Source organism: Poromitra crassiceps, assembly GCF_964638095.1.
Source record: "Poromitra crassiceps genome assembly, chromosome: 18".
Classification (NCBI taxonomy): Eukaryota; Metazoa; Chordata; class Actinopteri; order Beryciformes; family Melamphaidae; genus Poromitra; species Poromitra crassiceps.
The window spans coordinates 28,290,954-28,309,521 of NC_139636.1; the positions used below are offsets into that span (position 1 = coordinate 28,290,954).

The following is an 18,568-nucleotide window of genomic DNA, read 5'->3' on the forward strand; positions in this document are numbered from 1 at the left end:
GTCAGCTGTGAATCTTTCCTGGCGCAAATGTGCAGCCCCGTTAGCGCTGTGTGCTCGGTGCAAGGCAGCGCAAAGGGGAGAATTAGCGCTATTAAAATAGGGAATTGGACTTGGACACGCCTCCAAATTCGCTGCTGCCATGCCATGCGCTACCGCCCTCACGATAGGACCCGTAAACTGTTGCCCCCCGACTAACATGGCACCACGTCATCCCATTGACACTCAACCCCTCTCTCACTTCCCCACAGAGCTGGGCGAAGGTCCGTTCTCCGTGGTCAGTGCTGTCTATAATGACACCATGTTTGGGGTGAATCGCACCAGTGGCTCAGTGTTTCCCCTGGTGAGAGAGAGAACATGGCAGCTGCCTGCCCCGGGACTGCTGTTCAACTTCATGGTCACGGCAGGCCTGCAGAAGGAGCGCGCATCACGTGAGCATTCACATTCACACAAGTCACCACATCTGAAAGTGATGTTGTAAAATTGCTTACGCTTTAGGAGAAATGCAAGCACTTGTGAAGCTGTAACCAGCAAATGTTTGGTATTTTTTTTTACTTTGATTGGTGAATTTTATTCCAAGCTAATCTAACTCATCAATTTTACACTAATTTCCCCCCATTTGCCCAGGTGTCCCTGTGGTGTCCCTGGAGTCTGCAGAGAGGCCAAACTACTTCCTGGTTGTGTCTGGGCGTAGCCGGCTCCAAATGGAGCAATGGAGTCGAGGGGAGGAGTTTAAGCGGTCGGCAACCTTCATCCAGCACCAGGGGCTGTTTTTGCCAGGTCACACCTCCTTCGAGCTCGTCGGCCAGCCTGGATTCTTTCTGACGCTGACACGCGCAGCAGTGAGAGCCCAGAGATACGACAACACAGAAAGCTTCAAGATCAGCAGTAGCTTCTCCTTGGAGGGTCAGAAACACATGCATGTACAGTACACACACACACACACACACACACACACACACACACACACACACACACACTGTATACACACATGCTTGTACATACATACATACACACACATACACACACACACACACACACACACACACACACACACACACACACACACACACACACTGTCTCATCAAGTATTTTTCTCCTTTGCCAGAGAGCACTTTTGTGATACCGTACCGCATGATGTGCGAGTGGCGCTACCGGGCCTGTGCTAGTCCTTGTATTCACACCTGCAGTGACCCAGATGCCACACGCTGCCACTCCCTACCGCCGTAAGTGGCTGAGTTCATTGAAAGCACTCTCAGTCTACACCCAAAGTAATTCATGGTTAACTCAAGCATGGAAGTGTTTTCTGTATGTGTTTCAGTGTGTGTGTGTGTGTGTGTGTGTGTGTGTGTGTGTGTGTGTGTGTGCGCGTGCGTGGGTTTTCTGTATGTGTTTCAGTGTGGAGGGCTGCTTTCCACGTTGTCCCAAGAACATGATCCTGGATGAAGTCACCAGAAGATGTGTCTACACAGAGGACTGTGAGTGTTGGTCTCAAAGTTCCCGCACAGTAGAATATCAATTAAACATCTATCGATCTTTATTTACTGAGCACCAGAGAAGGCACAAAGATAAAGACAGATGCTTTAAACTAATGCAATTAATTAATACACAGGACAAGATGTTACTATCCCTTGTGCCAAAATCCGAGGAAAAACACATTTAGAAGCCCAATCCAGAATAAAACAAGCTAACAGGCTAACAAACTAATAAACAAGACACAAATCACCAGTTACCTACCCTAGCCAACAGCAGTATGAAGCATGTCATTGGGGTTTTCAAGTGGGCACCTTCCTTCACCGATGTTTCGTTAAGTTAGGCCCACGACACCTCAAGAAGGCTTAACGGTGTAATCCAGCGTCCTGGAAACACCCCCCTCCATGCTACCACCGCACAACTGCATATTACCTCACTATCTAAGCCTAGCTATCCAGGTCGGTTCAGTATGACATTGCTAACTACACCACCACTGTCAATGATTCAGCCCTGTTGATGCGGACCGTCAATCATGACCAACAACAAACAATCAATCTTACCTTAGCGAGCTCCCCAGCTAGCATGTTTCCTCCTTAGCCACAGCCATTCACTTGCTCGTTCTGCTGCCTGAGACATGTTGCTAACCGCAAGTTTCAGGCTCCGTCCCCGAATGCCCAACTCAGTTAGTAGGGCAATAACGGACTTTGCCACAAAACCACGGCAGCCCACCTCTACAGGCCGCACTCGAGCCCTCCAACCTCGCTGCTCTGCCTCTGCTGCCATTTCAGCATACCTAGCTTTCTTGCGCTCATAAGCCTCCTCAACTCGATCTTCCCACGGGACTGTGAGTTCGATAAAATAAAATCTTCTCTACCTCAGACCACAGTAACAAGTCCGGACGTAGCTAACTATATATGCTGGGATGACTAGCTGTTCATTCAAGTCAACCCTCATTTCCCAGGCTCCACCTACACTTAGCTGCCCTAACTTGTGCCTGACCTTAATTGGTCTAATCTTTTCTCCCTCACGTACAAATTTGATCTGTCTAGTCTCTTTGCTAGCAACTAGAGAATTTACTTCTAGCCGCTTTTCCTCAACTGCAGCAGCCAAACATTTCAACACCTGGTTGTGACGCCAGGTGTATCGCCCCTGGGAGAGACTGACCTTACACCCTGACAGTATATGCCTTAGTGTACATACACTAGAACACAACGGGCAGGCACCATCCTCGCCCAACCACTGATTTAAGTTCTGGGGAGATGGCAGCACATCATAAGTAGCCCCTAGAATAAATCTAATTCTGCTGGCCTCCATGCTCCACAACTCTCTCCACTTCAACTTTCTCTTCTCTACACTCTCCCAGTTCACCCACTGTCCTTGCTTTGCCTGCGACACTGCCTTAGTACATCTTACTGCCTCCTCTTGCCTTTGTACTTCTTCAACTACCATCTTCCTCTTTTCTATTACTGATGCCTTGTTCCACACAGGTTTCCCTATGCACAACCCTAAGCCTCCACGCCCATGCTGCACCTGACCTATGATATCCCTGTGTCTAAGAGCTGACTGTGCTTGCTGTACTGCCTCCTTTGGGTTCCACTTCCTCCCTGTTTTAACTGTGGGCGCTACACTCCTAACCACTGGACCATCTTCCCAAACTCTTGACTGGTTTCTCTAACACTGTAGGCACCACCTCATCATTTATAACAAACTTCTTACCTACTACCCTCCCTTTAATGATTGAAATACTCCTGGACTTACTTGGCTTCACTTTCATTCTAGCCCACTGCAGATTACTATTTAACTTATCCAACAATCTGCTAGTACATGGAGCGGTTGACGTCATAGTCGTCATGTCATCCATGTATGCCCTAAATTGGAGGGAGCCGCAGCCCTCCCTGCAGCCTTTCTCCACCCACTACCCATTTTGAAGCCCTAATAATGATCTCCATTGCCATGGTAAAAGCTAATGGGGAAATTGTACACCCTGCCATAATGCCTATCTCTAGCTGCTGCCAAGCTGTAGTGTACTCTGCTGTGGTAAAGCAGAGTTGAATATCTAAGAAGTAGGCTTTAACTAAGCTCATTATACTACCTGGCACTCTAAAGAAATCAAAGGCCTCCCATAACAGACTATGCGGCACTGATAAATAGATCTAGCCTTGTAAGTGGGGTGTTCTTGTCATTATCCAGAGTTAGACATTGTCTAAATTAAAAATAAAATGTATAACTGGGATATTCTCTCCTCTAGGTGTGACCCTTCCCCCAACGCCAACTCCCTTTGAGTATGTGACACGGTCCAACATAAGCACTACAGCACCAACAACAGTTACACGCATGACTCCCTCTAGAACTACCACTTCCACCACCAGAAGACCTACTACTACCCCCAGTAGAAGGCCTACTACCACCACCACGAGAAGGCCCACCACTACCAGACCTGTACGACCTACCATTCCCAGACCGGGACGACCTACCACCACCACTACAAGAAGACCCACAACTAGCAGACCTGTACGACCTACCATTACCAGACCCGGACGACCTACCACCACCACTACCAGAAGGCCTACATCTACTGTCAGCACCACCACCACTATTACTGATTCTACCATTTCTAGAGTGACGATTTCTAGAGTGACTACTTCCCCCTATACTGGCAGACCCACCACGACCACAACCCTCATTAGGCCTCCCACTACTCCCAGTGCAGCACCAGTCACAGATCGCGTCACCCCTTCGCTCTTCCCCCCGCCACCCACATCTCCCACTCCACCCGGTCCTCCTCGTCCTCCCACCCCACCTTCCACCGCAATCACTCCCTCCACCACAACCGCTCCCGGCATCCCCGGAGTGACACCCCTCCGAACCACATTAGCCCCAGGGGTCACTACCGCAGCGACCACGCCAACCAGGGCAACACCCTCCACTGTGACTGAGGTGGGTGCCACTACTGTACGGCCGCCCCCCACCGCATGGCCCCCACCGGAGACAACCACTCCCAGCATCCCCGGAGTGACACCTCCCCGAACCACATTAGCCCCAGGGGTCACTACCGCAGCGACCACGCCAACCAGGGCGACGCCCTCCACTGTGACCGAGGTGGGTGCTACTACCACGCGGCCACCTCCCACCGCACGGCCGCCCCTCACCGTACGGCCGCCCATCACCGCACGGCCACCCTTCACTGCACGGCCGTCTGTCACCGCGCGGCCACCTGTCACCGCACGGCCGCCCGTCACCGTACGGCCGCCCGTCACCGCACGGCCGCCCACCACCGTACGGCCGCCCATCACCGCACGGCCACCCTTCACTGCACGGCCATCTGTCACTGCGCGGCCGCCCGTCACCGCACGGCCACCCTTCACTGCACGGCCGTCTGTCACTGCGCGGCCACCTGTCACCGCACGGCCACCCTTCACTGCACGGCCATCTGTCACCGCGCGGCCACCCGTCACCGTACGGCCACCTGTCACCGTACGGCCACCCGTCACCGCACGGCCACCCTTCACTGCACGGCCATCTGTCACCGTGCGGCCACCCGTCACCGCACGGCCACCCTTCACTGCACGGCCGTCTGTCACTGCGCGGCCGCCTGTCACCGCACGGCCACCCTTCACCGTACGGCCACCGGTCACCACACGGCCACCCTTCACCGTACGGCCACCGGTCACCGCACGGCCACCGGTCACTGCACGGCCACCCTTCACCGTACGGCCGCCCCTCACCGTACGGCCGCCCATCACCGCACGGCCACCCTTCACCGCACGGCCACCCTTCACCGCACGGCCGTCCTTCACTGCATGGCCGCCTGCCACCACAGCTGCCATCACCATCATCACCCCTTTCACCCTCTACCCCACTCGCCCTCCTGTCCCTGGCATCGCAACCACAACCACCCCTCGACCACCACCAATTGATACAAGATTCACCACTGAGACCGCCGTGACGACCATGACACCGTATCCCGGAATCACGGAGCTGATATCCACGGAAATAACCCTAAGCCCCGAAACCTCTCCTACAACAGAGGAAGTGTCAACCACACCTCCCTTCACCTATCCCACTACCTGTACAGTAAGTGTTTCTGTTTTAGCTAGACTTTTAACACACAGCGACAAAATGTACGCACACACACACACACACACACACACACACACACACACACACACACACACACACACACACACACCTGGGAGATAAATCTATCAAGAGAATGTGTCCTGGCCTAGACTCTGACCAAGGCTACCCCCTGAATTCCAGACATGAGAACACTAGAATGTGTTTGAAAGTTGTAACAGTGAGTCCCTAGTAGTAGGAAAGGAAAGGAAAGGAAAGAATAAGGGCTATTGTCCACCAGCTCCGGAACAGATGCGGTACGGCTCCGGTATGGCTGCGAACAGACCCATACTCATGTAAAGACACATGCGGGATCAGATAAAAATACAACAGGTCCGTGTATTGCCCATCTACATGGGCGAGAGTCTGATCCGGCAGTTTTACTGGATCTGCAACGCAGCCATAACGCATCTGGTGTACATTGGGTGTAGATATAGATATTGGATATAGAATAGGATGAAACTTTTGGTCACAGGATACAGTAGTCAAAAATACATAAAAATTGAATCTAAACAATTTTGGTTATATAAACAAATTCAGCAGAGAATTTCAACATGTTAAAAGTGATAAATCTGACATCATCAGTGATGCTGGCCTCATTGGCCAGACAGCAGCCGGGCTGTGGGCAAGGCCGCGCAGCGGCCGAGCTACGAATGCGAGCTGCAGGGCCAGCTTGGCGAGCTGCAGAAATATAAAAGGGAGCATGTGGCCAATGTTTCTCTCTTTCTCTGTTTATTTACATTTTTGTGCCACTGATGATGTCATCAGTGATGTCATAAAGTCCCAGCATTGTGATCATCAGTGATGTCATAAAGTCCCAGAAGTGATCTCATCAGTGATGTCTGAGCAATTGTGCATTGTGACATCACTGATTATGTCATAGGCATTGTGACATCATCAGTGATGTCATAAGAGCAGGTGAGCCCGCACAGCGGGCGAGGGAGCAAGTGAGCCCGCACCGCGGCTGAGCTGCACAGCTCGGCCACAGGGGAGCTGCGTATGCGAGCTGCAGGGCGGGCGAGGCCGCAAATTTACAGGAAGGATAAATGATGATACATTTTTGTCATATTTACATTACAAAGTATATCACTTACAGAGAAATCCATACGTGTTGTGGAGTGGAGTGCAAACATGCAATGTGTAATGTAAAATGTAAAATGTGTGCATTTCTCTCCATAGCCCCCATACTCCTATCGTATAGACGAGTGTGCTGAGCTGATTTGTTTCAACGGAGAGCTGCTGCTCCACAACTCCTCTCACTTCTGCCGATTCAACACCACCCAGCCCCACTGCAGTCTGCTGGGTCTGCCCATCCTCACCAACACAGACCCCTGCTGCCCCCAGTGGCAGTGCCCCTGTAAGTACACAGGCAGGATTGGACCCCATGATGCTATATTTCCTTATGTTACAGAACTCATCCTTTAACCGGATGTGATTAAACAGGGTTTCTTTGCGTCCCGTGTGCATGTTTCTGTATAATTGTTACAAAAACATCCCAGATGTAGGCACCAATTGTTACACACATGGGGGTGAGAGAAGCCTAATGGTAACCAATGCTCGTTAATACAATGTTTATTTTATTTTTTCAATATTTTATTTTTGAATTTTTCACAACATGAAAAACAATAACAAACTCAGACACAGAAAAGAAAAGAAAGAAAAAACACATATCATCAACATTACAACATTACAACATTACAACGTGGTGCTACCAGCCGCGTAAGGCGCGTAATGTGCTTGTAAGAGATGTACATACTGTAGATATCCCACGCAAGGACTCCATTAGAAATCAGCTGGGCGAGTTTCTTGTCGCTCTTAACCTCGTCAAAGTTGGCCAGGAACGGGTCCCAGATAGTTGAACATTTCTTAAGTGAGTTGGTCCTCAGGAACCTGAGTCTCTCCATATGTACTGTATAACTGAGACCATGTCCGTCAGCCACAGCTGAAAAGGAGGTGGACAGGTGGATTTCCACTCTGTCTCTTGGCGACAGTCGTCCCCTGCGTCAGAGACTGCACAGTCCTAGGGAGGAGCAGAGAGGATTCCGAGCAGCTGAAGATGGCGAGTTCCACCTACGGCTGAATGGTTATTTTATAGACCTCAGAGTATGTGAAAAGAGAGAAGGTCCACACACTGATCGAGCTCCCATTTACCTTTTATTTAGCCATCCAGCAAAACAGAGTGACGTTTCGAGCACACACGCTCTTCCTCAGACATAGACCTCAGAGTACCAATCAAATATTTTGGCCCAGAATCCGGATAGTGAAGGGCAAAACCAAAAGGCATGGGACAGTGTACCCTCTAACATCCACGAGATGCACCAGATGTACGACCCTGTGCCTACCTACTGCCTGACACCTTCTAGTCTAACACCTGACACCTATCACATAGTGGTGAGACAGAAGGGTAGATCCTGTGCAACCTATGCTTGGAATAATGGAGACGGTGAGCGACTTTAAATTGGATCAGCTGGTGTCGGCTGTTAAATGAGCAGAGTTGAACCACGGACAGAATCTTGTCCCATATAATATCAGACAAATCAACACCAATATACGATGTTTATTTATTTTTAATTTATGCCTAACCTCTAACCAGTAGCCTACAGTTAGCCTCTCTACTGTCAGCACCCCCCCCCCCCCCCAATGTAACATTACAGGCATGCTTTTGACTTGATTGTGTAACTCACTGCTTAATGGTAAGTTAAGGGTAAGTTATCTTTCTAAGTTAGGGGTAAAAGTAACTCACAATTCTTCAAGGTTTTCCAGCTATCTGGTCTGGCGTGGCCTTGAACACCTTGGTGCAGTAGACTGACGACCCCTGTTCTGAGGTTCGTGTCCTCGGTTGGAGATGTCGTTGCGTGCTGGATGCACGTTCAGAGGATGTCTGAGAATCCCATTCTCAAACAGTGAAGATGATGGGTGTCGGCGTACTTTATGAAAATCCAGCGTTGTTAAAGGAGAATTTCGTTTTTTTACACCACGATCCTTATTTCCAGCTTAAAATATGATGTTTTACTCACCCAAATAACTTGGGTTTCATTCGGATGTCCACAGAAGATTTTGAGCTCGGAGTAGCATCCTCAAACAGGCTATAACGGGCGCAAACGGGGCAAGGTGCATGCGCTCTGTAAATAACACATTTTCTGTCACATTGCGGTTCATTATGGCAGTATCTATATGCCAAGCTAGGCTGCTAAGCTAACAACAACAACAACATACTGTAACAGACGAGTCAACTCTGACCTGCCCCGGATGTGCTTCAGAAGAAGCAGTGAGAAGCGCTTCTGTTAGATAAACCACAGAAGAAGAACATAAGCACTAAGCCCATCCGGGGCAGGTCAGAGTTGACTCGACTGTTACAGTATGTTGTTGTTAGCTTAGCAGCCTAGCTTGGCATATACCGTAGATATGATCTGATGTCAAGATTATGGACGATTCAATTCAATTGCCGCTCGTCTGCAACAGCAGCGGGAGTGATGGACACTCGGACAGCAAACAGAGCAGGCTGTCGGCACTCGGGAGCACGGTTAGTTAGATCGCTAATTCATGTTCTCATAATTATATAACAACCACAATGAACCGCGATGTGACAGAAAATGTGTTATTTACAGAGCGCATGCACCTTCCCCGGTTTGCGCCCGTTATAGCCTGTTTGAGGATGCTACTCCGAACTCAAAATCTTCTGTGGAGATCCGAATGAAACCAAAGTTATTTGGGTGAGTAAAACATCATATTTTAAGCTGGAAATAAGGACCGTGGTGTAAAAAAAACGAAATTCTCCTTTAACGTTAATGTGTATCATAGTCTCTCATGTGATGTGGCTTTGCATGCCCCTCCCGTAGCGTCCGCTAGTTAATCAACTGTCTTAAGGTGCTCTTATACTCGAGCAAAGCTCCGTGGGGGTGGGGCCCCGCGAGTCTCCGTGAGTCACCGCGCAGACCTCGCGCTGGGGCTGATGCCATTATACTCAGAAAGTGATCAGCATGTATTGTACAATGGTGAGAACAGCCCGTGAAAAGTCGCAATGAAACGCTGTGCAGTACTGAGTGCGCTTTCACTCTCAAATGACCCCACATCAGCACATGAAGGACTCACCAAACTTGTTTTTACTGAAAGCCGTTTTTACTTCTCAGCCCTGATAGCCTACTACTCTGTGCTGCTTTTAATCTCTCTCAATCATGCTCTCAACACAACACATTTACTTGGTGAAATGACTAAAAACGAACAGTTGCAAATCTAAGTTTATAGCCTACCACATGGGTCAAGAAATGTGGTGAAAACACAGCTCAGTGTTCAGGGTTCAGTGGCTCGAAAGCAGCCATGTATGGAGAGAAGCTCGCACTGTTAGAAAAAAAATCAGGCACAACGCGAGCGGCCGCTGGAGCTAGCGAATAACCACGCCCAACAAATTTACGTAATTTGATGCGCCCGCCCCTCGCTCCACCCCCGCGCCCTTCACGGCAGGGTGAGCATAATTCAGCCTTAAGTCATTGGTTGCGCTAATCTCCGTGTTCTCACACATGTGGCCAGTCACCCCCATGCTGGCGACAGCTCCACGTGCGTTTCAAACACTCCCAGGTGTATTAATATCATCCAGCTCAAACCCGTCCGCACCATCTTGGCTCTAGCGTCAATCACCCTTTTTTATATTGTCAAATAACTAATTAAAACTTACTAGAAAAATGTGCACTTGAACCTACTAGAGGTCTTCTGGTATGCCCGGATACCCGAGGACCCTACCCGGACCCTGCCGGGTCTCTGGTCCATTCAAAAGAAGTGATTCCGTCTCCAGGCTGGGTATGGCGTCCGACATTTATCGGGTCTGTCCGGATCGGGGTCACAGCTTTCTAATAATAGATGGGTCCATTCGGGTCTGGGCACAAATTTCCCAGGTTCATTCGGGTCCGGGTCCGTCATATTGGACCCGTGAAGACCTCTAGTTTCGTCTCTTGTTTTAATGCAACTGTGTTAAATTTTGTTGTTATAATTGCTTATGCCAGGTCGCTGCTCTGTGATGTCGGACCTGCGTGTGATCACGTTTGATGGTAACAACGTGGCTTTGTATGACAATGGCTCCTACATCCTGGTCCACCTGCCGAAGGAGACCATTATCGGCACTGTGGAGAAATGTCCAACCAGTCAGGTAATATATAGAAATCTGAAATCTTAACTCTGTACTCGTAAAAGTCTTCAGAATAGTCCTGGGTGCTTTCATTGTATTGAATTGTATTTTGTTTTCTTTGTAGAGTGTAAATTTGATCAGACGGCCTGTGAGTACAATTCTCTTGTTCTGCCTAATTTATCAGACAATTATGTTTGCATCAGGGGCAAGAGCTTTTATTAATGCATTTCATATCGCTCCCCTTATCTCATTTGATCTCTCAAGAGTCCTACAGGTGGAACCTCTGGCCTGTGTTTTAAGAAGCTGAACATTACTACCTCCTCCTACAGAATCATTATCAACCGAATGGACCGCAAGGTGACCTTCTTTACCTTTTTTTTTACACTCAACTCCATTAAATCCATTTCCCCCGTGCATATCATGTGTCTTTCTGTCTCCAGGTGTCAGTGAACTACAGAAACGCCAGGCTTCCGTTCTCCCGTCAGTCTCTTCACGTGGACGACACAGGCAGCATGTACCTGATCAACACACCTGGAGGGATCAGCATACAGTGGTACCACAGCACTGGCATCATGGTGCTGCAGTACACTGCTCCCAATAATGCATCTTCCCGAGGCCTGTGTGGTGAGTGCACAGTGCACACACACATACACACTCATGCCTGAGGCCTGTGTGTGGTGAGTGCACACACACACACACACATACACATGCCAGGCTCTGACTACATCAACATCAGCTATCAGCACCTAAACGCTGAATGGCTAACCAGGAGCATCACTATAGTCTCTCAAGCCAGTCTATTTCTTCCACAATCTTCGAATGTTCCAAAAACAGTCTGCACTTCAGCCCATTAAAATTTGGAAAAACGCTTCAGACCAGAAGGAAATTCTATGGTATTCGACCAATCACAAATCTCGGCAACATAACCGAGGCAGGTGATTGGGGGAAATAACCAGATATCCCGCCTTATTTTGACCGGACATCCGGTCCTGTACTGTACAGATGGGTAGGCGGGGAGCATTTGTAAATTGCAGGAGCCAACGTGTCTATCCTGACAGACTAGCATCACTATGACGTACGTGATTATAGGCCATTAGACTTCACACACACATTATATCGCTGTCTTTTAATTAATCAATGTCTGCGCAGCAAGTAGGTTACAACTGCCACCCGTACACACACACACACACACACACACACACACACACACACACACACACACACACACACACACACATAAACACACCTACACGAAGCCACAAAGGTGACCAACCCACATGTTGACGTTACCTCTGTCCACCATGGTGCCAGGTTGTTGTGATGGGAACCCGGCAGATGACCTGAAGCTGCCCAACGGCACGGTGGTGACAGAGATCGGAGACATGGTGCTGTTCCTGCAGGCCTGGAGGGTCCCCACCACCGACGAGACCGAACACACACGCAGGGTCGGAGACAACTGCACCACCGGCGACTGCTCCAACTGCCTCTCCATACTTCACGCGAGAGCCTTCATGCCCTGCCACAGCAAGGTAGCTGCATACTGTACACACACAAACACACACACAGGCTTCTATGAAGTGTTTGTTACTGTGCCATGACTTTGGGTTGTGGGGCTTGCAGGTGTCTCCAGAACAGTTCTGTGATGTAATGTGGGCGGGGGACCTGCATTATAAGGATGTCAGTCACCAGTGTGACTTCCTGGCAGCGTACGTGGCAGTCTGCTACACCCACCAAGTCTGCATCAGCTGGAGACGACCCAACTTCTGCCGTAAGGAGACACAGAAAACACACACACACACCCATATCACACACACGCACAGATGGACTCGCTCGTGTTTCTCGTTGGCTCCTGCGTCGCTAACTGCCTGTCATTCTGTAGCATCGCTAACTGCCTGTCATCCTGTAGCATTGCTAACTGCCTGTCATTCTGTAGCATTGCTAACTGCCTGTTATCCTGTAGCATTGCTAACTGCCTGTTATCCTGTTGCAATGCTAACTGCCTGTCATTCTGTAGCATTGCTAACTGCCTGTCATCCTGTTGCATTGCTAACTGTCTGTCATCCTGTAGCATCGCTAACTGTCTGTCATCCTGTAGCATTGCTAACTACCTGTCATCCTGTAGCATTGGTAACTGTCTGTCATCCTGTAGCATCGCTAACTGTCTGTCATCCTGTAGCATTGCTAACTACCTGTCATCCTGTAGCATCGCTAACTGTCTGTCATCCTGTAGCATTGCTAACTACCTGTCATCCTGTTGCAATGCTAACTGTCTGTCTTCCTGTAGCATTGCTAACTACCTGTCATCCTGTTGCAATGCTAACTGCCTGTCATCCTGTAGCATTGCTAACTGTCTGTCATCCTGTAGCATTGGTAACTGCCTGTCATCCTGTAGCATTGGTAACTGTCTGTCATCCTGTAGCATCGCTAACTGTCTGTCATCCTGTAGCATTGGTAACTGCCTGTCATCCTGTAGCATTGGTAACTGTCTGTCATCCTGTAGCATTGCTAACTGCCTGTCATCCTGTAGCATTGCTAACTGCCTGTCATTCTGTAGCATTGCTAACTACCTGTCATCCTGTAGCATTGCTAACTGCCTGTCATCCTGTAGCATTGCTAACTGCCTGTCATCCTGTAGCATTGCTAACTGCCTGTCATCCTGTAGCATTGCTAACTACCTGTCATTCTGTAGCATTGCTAACTGCCTGTCATCCTGTAGCATTGCTAACTGCCTGTCATTCTGTAGCATTGCTAACTACCTGTCATCCTGTAGCATTGCTAACTGCCTGTCATCCTGTAGCATTGCTAACTGCCTGTCATCCTGTAGCATTGCTAACTGCCTGTCATCCTGTAGCATTGCTAACTGCCTGTTATCCTGTAGCATTGGTAACTGCCTGTCATCCTGTAGCATTGCTAACTACCTGTCATCCTGTAGCATTGCTAACTGCCTGTCATCCTGTAGCATTGCTAACTGTCTGTCATCCTGTAGCATTGCTAACTGCCTGTCATCCTGTAGCATTGCTAACTGCCTGTCATCCTGTAGCATTGCTAACTGCCTGTCATCCTGTAGCATTGCTAACTGCCTGTCATCCTGTAGCATTGCTAACTGCCTGTCATCCTGTAGCATTGCTAACTGCCTGTCATCCTGTAGCATTGCTCATATGTCGCTAACTGTCTGTCATCTGTCATCCTGTAGCATTGCTAACTGCCTGTCTTCCTGTAGCATTGCTAACTACCTGTCATTCTGTAGCATTGCTAACTGCCTGTCATCCTGTAGCATTGCTAACTGCCTGTCATCCTGTAGCATTGCTCATATGTCGCTAACTGTCTGTCATCTGTCATCCTGTAGCATTGCTAACTGCCTGTCTTCCTGTAGCATTGCTAACTGCCTGTCATCCTGTAGCATTGCTAACTACCTGTCATTCTGTAGCATTGCTAACTGCCTGTCATCCTGTAGCATTGCTAACTGCCTGTCATCCTGTAGCATTGCTAACTGCCTGTCATCCTGTAGCATTGCTAACTGCCTGTCATCCTGTAGCATTGCTAACTGCCTGTCATCCTGTAGCATTGGTAACTGCCTGTCATCCTGTAGCATTGCTAACTGCCTGTCATCCTGTAGCATTGCTAACTGCCTGTCATCCTGTAGCATTGCTAACTGCCTGTCATCCTGTAGCATTGCTAACTGCCTGTCATCCTGTAGCATTGCTAACTGCCTGTCATCCTGTAGCATTGCTAACTGCCTGTCTTCCTGTAGCATTGCTAACTGCCTGTCATCCTGTAGCATTGCTAACTGCCTGTCATCCTGTAGCATTGCTAACTGTCTGTCATCCTGTAGCATTGCTAACTGCCTGTCATCCTGTAGCATTGCTAACTGCCTGTCATCCTGTAGCATTGCTAACTGCCTGTCATCCTGTAGCATTGCTAACTGCCTGTCATCCTGTAGCATTGCTAACTGCCTGTCATCCTGTAGCATTGCTAACTGCCTGTCATCCTGTAGCATTGCTCATATGTCGCTAACTGTCTGTCATCTGTCATCCTGTAGCATTGCTAACTGCCTGTCATCCTGTAGCATTGCTCATATGTCGCTAACTGTCTGTCATCTGTCATCCTGTAGCATTGCTAACTGTCTGTCATCCTGTAGCATTGCTAACTGCCTGTCATCCTGTAGCATTGCTAGCTGTCTGTCTTCCTGTAGCATTGCTAACTACCTGTCATTCTGTAGCATTGCTAACTGCCTGTCATCCTGTAGCATTGCTAACTGCCTGTCATCCTGTAGCATTGCTAGCTGTCTGTCATCCTGTAGCATTGCTCATATGTCGCTAACTGTCTGTCATCTGTCATCCTGTAGCATTGCTAACTGCCTGTCATCCTGTAGCATTGCTAACTGCCTGTCATCCTGTAGCATTGCTAACTGCCTGTCATCCTGTAGCATTGCTCATATGTCGCTAACTGTCTGTCATCTGTCATCCTGTAGCATTGCTAACTGCCTGTCATCCTGTAGCATTGCTCATATGTCGCTAACTGTCTGTCATCTGTCATCCTGTAGCATTGCTAACTGTCTGTCATCCTGTAGCATTGCTAACTGCCTGTCATCCTGTAGCATTGCTAACTGTCTGTCATCCTGTAGCATTGCTCATATGTCGCTAACTGTCTGTCATCTGTCATCCTGTAGCATTGCTAACTGCCTGTCATCCTGTAGCATTGCTAACTACCTGTCATCCTGGAGCATTGCTAACTGTCTGTCATCTGTCATCCTGTAGCATTGCTAACTGTCTGTCATCCTGTAGCATTGCTAACTGCCTGTCATCCTGTAGCATTGCTAACTGCCTGTCTTCCTGTAGCATTGCTAACTACCTGTCTTCCTGTAGCATTGCTAACTGCCTGTCTTCCTGTAGCATTGCTCATATGTCGCTAACTGGCTGTCATCTGTCATCCTGTAGCCTTGCGGTGTCCTGCTGGTAAGGAGTATAAGGCGTGTGTGAGCACCTGCACCAGCCGCACCTGTCTGAACAGAGAGTACTACGAGGAGACCACCTGCTCTTACATCAGAGAGGAGTGTGTGTGCCGCAGGGGAACCATCCTGCACCGCGCCGACTCCCCTTACTGCATCACCGAGGATCGCTGTGGTGAGTGGCGGAGTGATCATCACGCGTCTGCCAGAGACTCTTCGGTCTCTCATTCCTTCTAGTGTCGAGTGATGGAACCACCTGTTCTATCTTCTTTCTGAGTGTGTTTGGTCGGCTCTGGTTTCTCCAGTGTGCACAGATAACGAGGGCAACCCCCGGGCCCCTGGCGAGGTGTGGAACGGCTCTCTTCGAGGCTGCTGTCTGTACAGGTGTCTGGAGAACGGCTCTGTGGTGCCTGTCGAGCCAGACTGCAGTGCTGTCCCTGCGCCGCAGTGTGAGAGGGAGGGAGAGTACGTACTAGATGTGCTGGAGGAAGGAGCCTGCTGCCCTAAGAAGATCTGTGGTGAGTGAGTTCACCAGTTTAAATCACTTGAGCGGCCAAGAGTTCCCTTTAAAAGATCATGGTTGGATCTTATCCCATCATCCCCACAAGTCTCACCCCCCATATGAGCTCCTCTCCCCTTTTGACCCACCTCTGAAAAACACAAGACTCAATTATGTTCTTTGACCCTTTTCGCTGTGTCAGAGTGCAACATCACCATCTGTGACAGCGAGGCTCCGCCCTGCGATAACGGTAACCACCTGGTTATCGGTTACAGCGCTCTGTCCTGCTGCCCAGAGTACAGATGTGGTGAGACCAAAAACTACCATTTTTCTACTCTTTACTGCAAAGTCTTCTATTGCATCATGATATTGTCTTTGCTGCAAAGTCTTCGATTGCATCCTGTTTCCCTTCCATTCACTATGCATTCGGTCTTCCTCAGAGTGCGACCCCATGGCGTGTCCTCCTGTCTCTGCCCCATACTGCAGAGAAGATCAGTTCCTAGTTGAGGTCAGGGAGGACAGATCCTGCTGCTATTCTTTCCTGTGTGGTAAGGGTTAATTGTCAATCACCGATCCGTCTAAAGCTGAAAGGCTTTGGTATGAAGTTGTCATGGCCCCTCCTCCATTACACCATGGCCCCTCCTCCATTACACCATGGCCCCTCCTCCATTACATCATGGCCCCTCCTCCATTACATCAGCAAAACTGTCACTTAGTGTCTTCTGTCTTTGCAGTGTGCGAATCATGTATCGAGCCTGTTCCAACTTGCTTGCATGGAGAAATTCTGGCTGTGGATCAAAACTCCACCAACAGCTGCTGTCCACAGTACCATTGTGGTAGGTAGTGTGAGTGAGTGAGTGAGTGAGTGAGTGAGTGTGTGTGTGTGTGTGTGTGTGTGTGTGTGTGTGTGTGTGTGTGTGTGTGTGTGTGTGTGTGTGTGTGTGGCTTCAATCATGTTTACAGTTTATAATTTCTTCCTTGTGTAGTGTGTGATGTCAACCTGTGCCCTGAGTCATTTGTGAGCTGTGCACCTGGTCTCTCTCTGGTTCAAACTACTCTCCCTGGGAACTGCTGCCCGCAGCACCACTGTGGTATAAGCACAACACACACGCACCCATGCACGCACACGCGCGCACGCACGCGCACGCACGCACGTGCACGCACGCACGCGCACATACACGCACGCACGCACGCACGCACGCACACACACACACACACACACACACACACACACACACACACACACACACGCACACATTTGTTGTCAGTGTCAATTCACTGCTGTTTGGAGAAAAATGAAAATGTGTTATGTTCTAAATGATTATGCTTGTAATGTACAAACATTCACGCTACTCCTCTGTGTTACTTTCTATCTCTCTCAGAGTGCCAATGTGAGGACGGCTCCGTCCCGGTCTGTCAGGTGGTAAGTCAGCCAATAGAGAGCCGCAGGAACGAGTCCGGAAATCATCGATGCTAACACTCCTGGTTCTTCACTGTTTTCGCCTATGGGAGTTTTGAATGGGTTTTTGGCGCGATGCTTCTAATAATCTCTCTGGGCAACGCTGGCTTAATCAAACGCGAACCAGTGTTTAGTAATATCATCTTCACACACGAGGACCACTTTTATGAGTTTTGAAGCTTTTACGTGCCGTTAAACGGGCGGCTAGGTAGCAAACGGCTAAATGAGACTACACTGTTGAGTCGATGTGGATATATGTAAGGGATAATGTATTGTGAGCCGGTGATTACTGGCGAAATAATGACCGACAGGTGAATGATTGAGCCCGACGCGCAGCGGAGGTCATTATTTCCATTATTTCCAATATCAATCAGAATCGAGTATTCAAGAGAGCCGTGTTCTAAACGTCAATAACGTCACCACTTCAAACGACGAACACGGAAATTCTCTTTCCCTCACCTGGTTCAGCCCGTTCAGCCCGGGGTAATCAGTGCACACATCAACAACAGTCCAGGTTGAGTGCTGACGTGACGTGGAAGCCTATGCGACAGTGTGTAGTTCTGGATTCGCTTAGCTCGAGCTTTTTACTTCTAGGGCTCGCATTTACGCTACAAAACTCATGAAAGTGGTCCTCATGTGTGAAGATTATCCGACTGAACTCTGGTTCGCGTTTGATTAATCTTGCGTTGCCCAGAGACCATATTTGAAGCATCGCGGCAAAAACCCATTCAAAAATCCCATAGACAGAAACGGTGAAGAACCAGGAAGTCCGGGAATTCCGCGTTCTGACTACAAAAATCCGTCATCCCTGCGGCTCTCTATAAAACCTGCATCAATAACTCACTCCCTAACCAAAGTGTTTGTTAGAAGAAAACATCAAGTTAGCCAAGTCATTAACTCATAACTCACTCCCTAATCAAGTCTTTGTTTAGCCAAGTCAGTAAGCATCTTGTGTTT

The 18,568-nt window shown here is 49.0% G+C and overlaps 1 protein-coding gene across 1 annotated transcript in view; it reads left to right on the forward strand.

The window, feature by feature from the left end:
- otogl (otogelin-like) overlaps nt 1-18,568 on the forward strand; it is a gene marked incomplete at both ends in the record, with an annotated part of 59,268 nt that overhangs the window by 30,274 nt on the left and 10,426 nt on the right. The window contains 21 exons of the mRNA XM_083654808.1: nt 249-428; nt 625-903; nt 1,106-1,223; nt 1,396-1,475; nt 3,719-3,909; nt 4,158-4,398; nt 4,508-5,544; nt 6,766-6,943; nt 10,584-10,726; nt 10,830-10,853; nt 10,970-11,062; nt 11,146-11,329; nt 12,017-12,234; nt 12,326-12,473; nt 15,643-15,828; nt 15,959-16,171; nt 16,355-16,459; nt 16,593-16,700; nt 16,887-16,988; nt 17,139-17,243; nt 17,535-17,575. Coding sequence (XP_083510934.1) covers nt 249-428; nt 625-903; nt 1,106-1,223; nt 1,396-1,475; nt 3,719-3,909; nt 4,158-4,398; nt 4,508-5,544; nt 6,766-6,943; nt 10,584-10,726; nt 10,830-10,853; nt 10,970-11,062; nt 11,146-11,329; nt 12,017-12,234; nt 12,326-12,473; nt 15,643-15,828; nt 15,959-16,171; nt 16,355-16,459; nt 16,593-16,700; nt 16,887-16,988; nt 17,139-17,243; nt 17,535-17,575 — 3,974 coding nt within the window. The remainder of the gene's footprint in view (nt 1-248; nt 429-624; nt 904-1,105; nt 1,224-1,395; nt 1,476-3,718; nt 3,910-4,157; nt 4,399-4,507; nt 5,545-6,765; nt 6,944-10,583; nt 10,727-10,829; nt 10,854-10,969; nt 11,063-11,145; nt 11,330-12,016; nt 12,235-12,325; nt 12,474-15,642; nt 15,829-15,958; nt 16,172-16,354; nt 16,460-16,592; nt 16,701-16,886; nt 16,989-17,138; nt 17,244-17,534; nt 17,576-18,568) is intronic.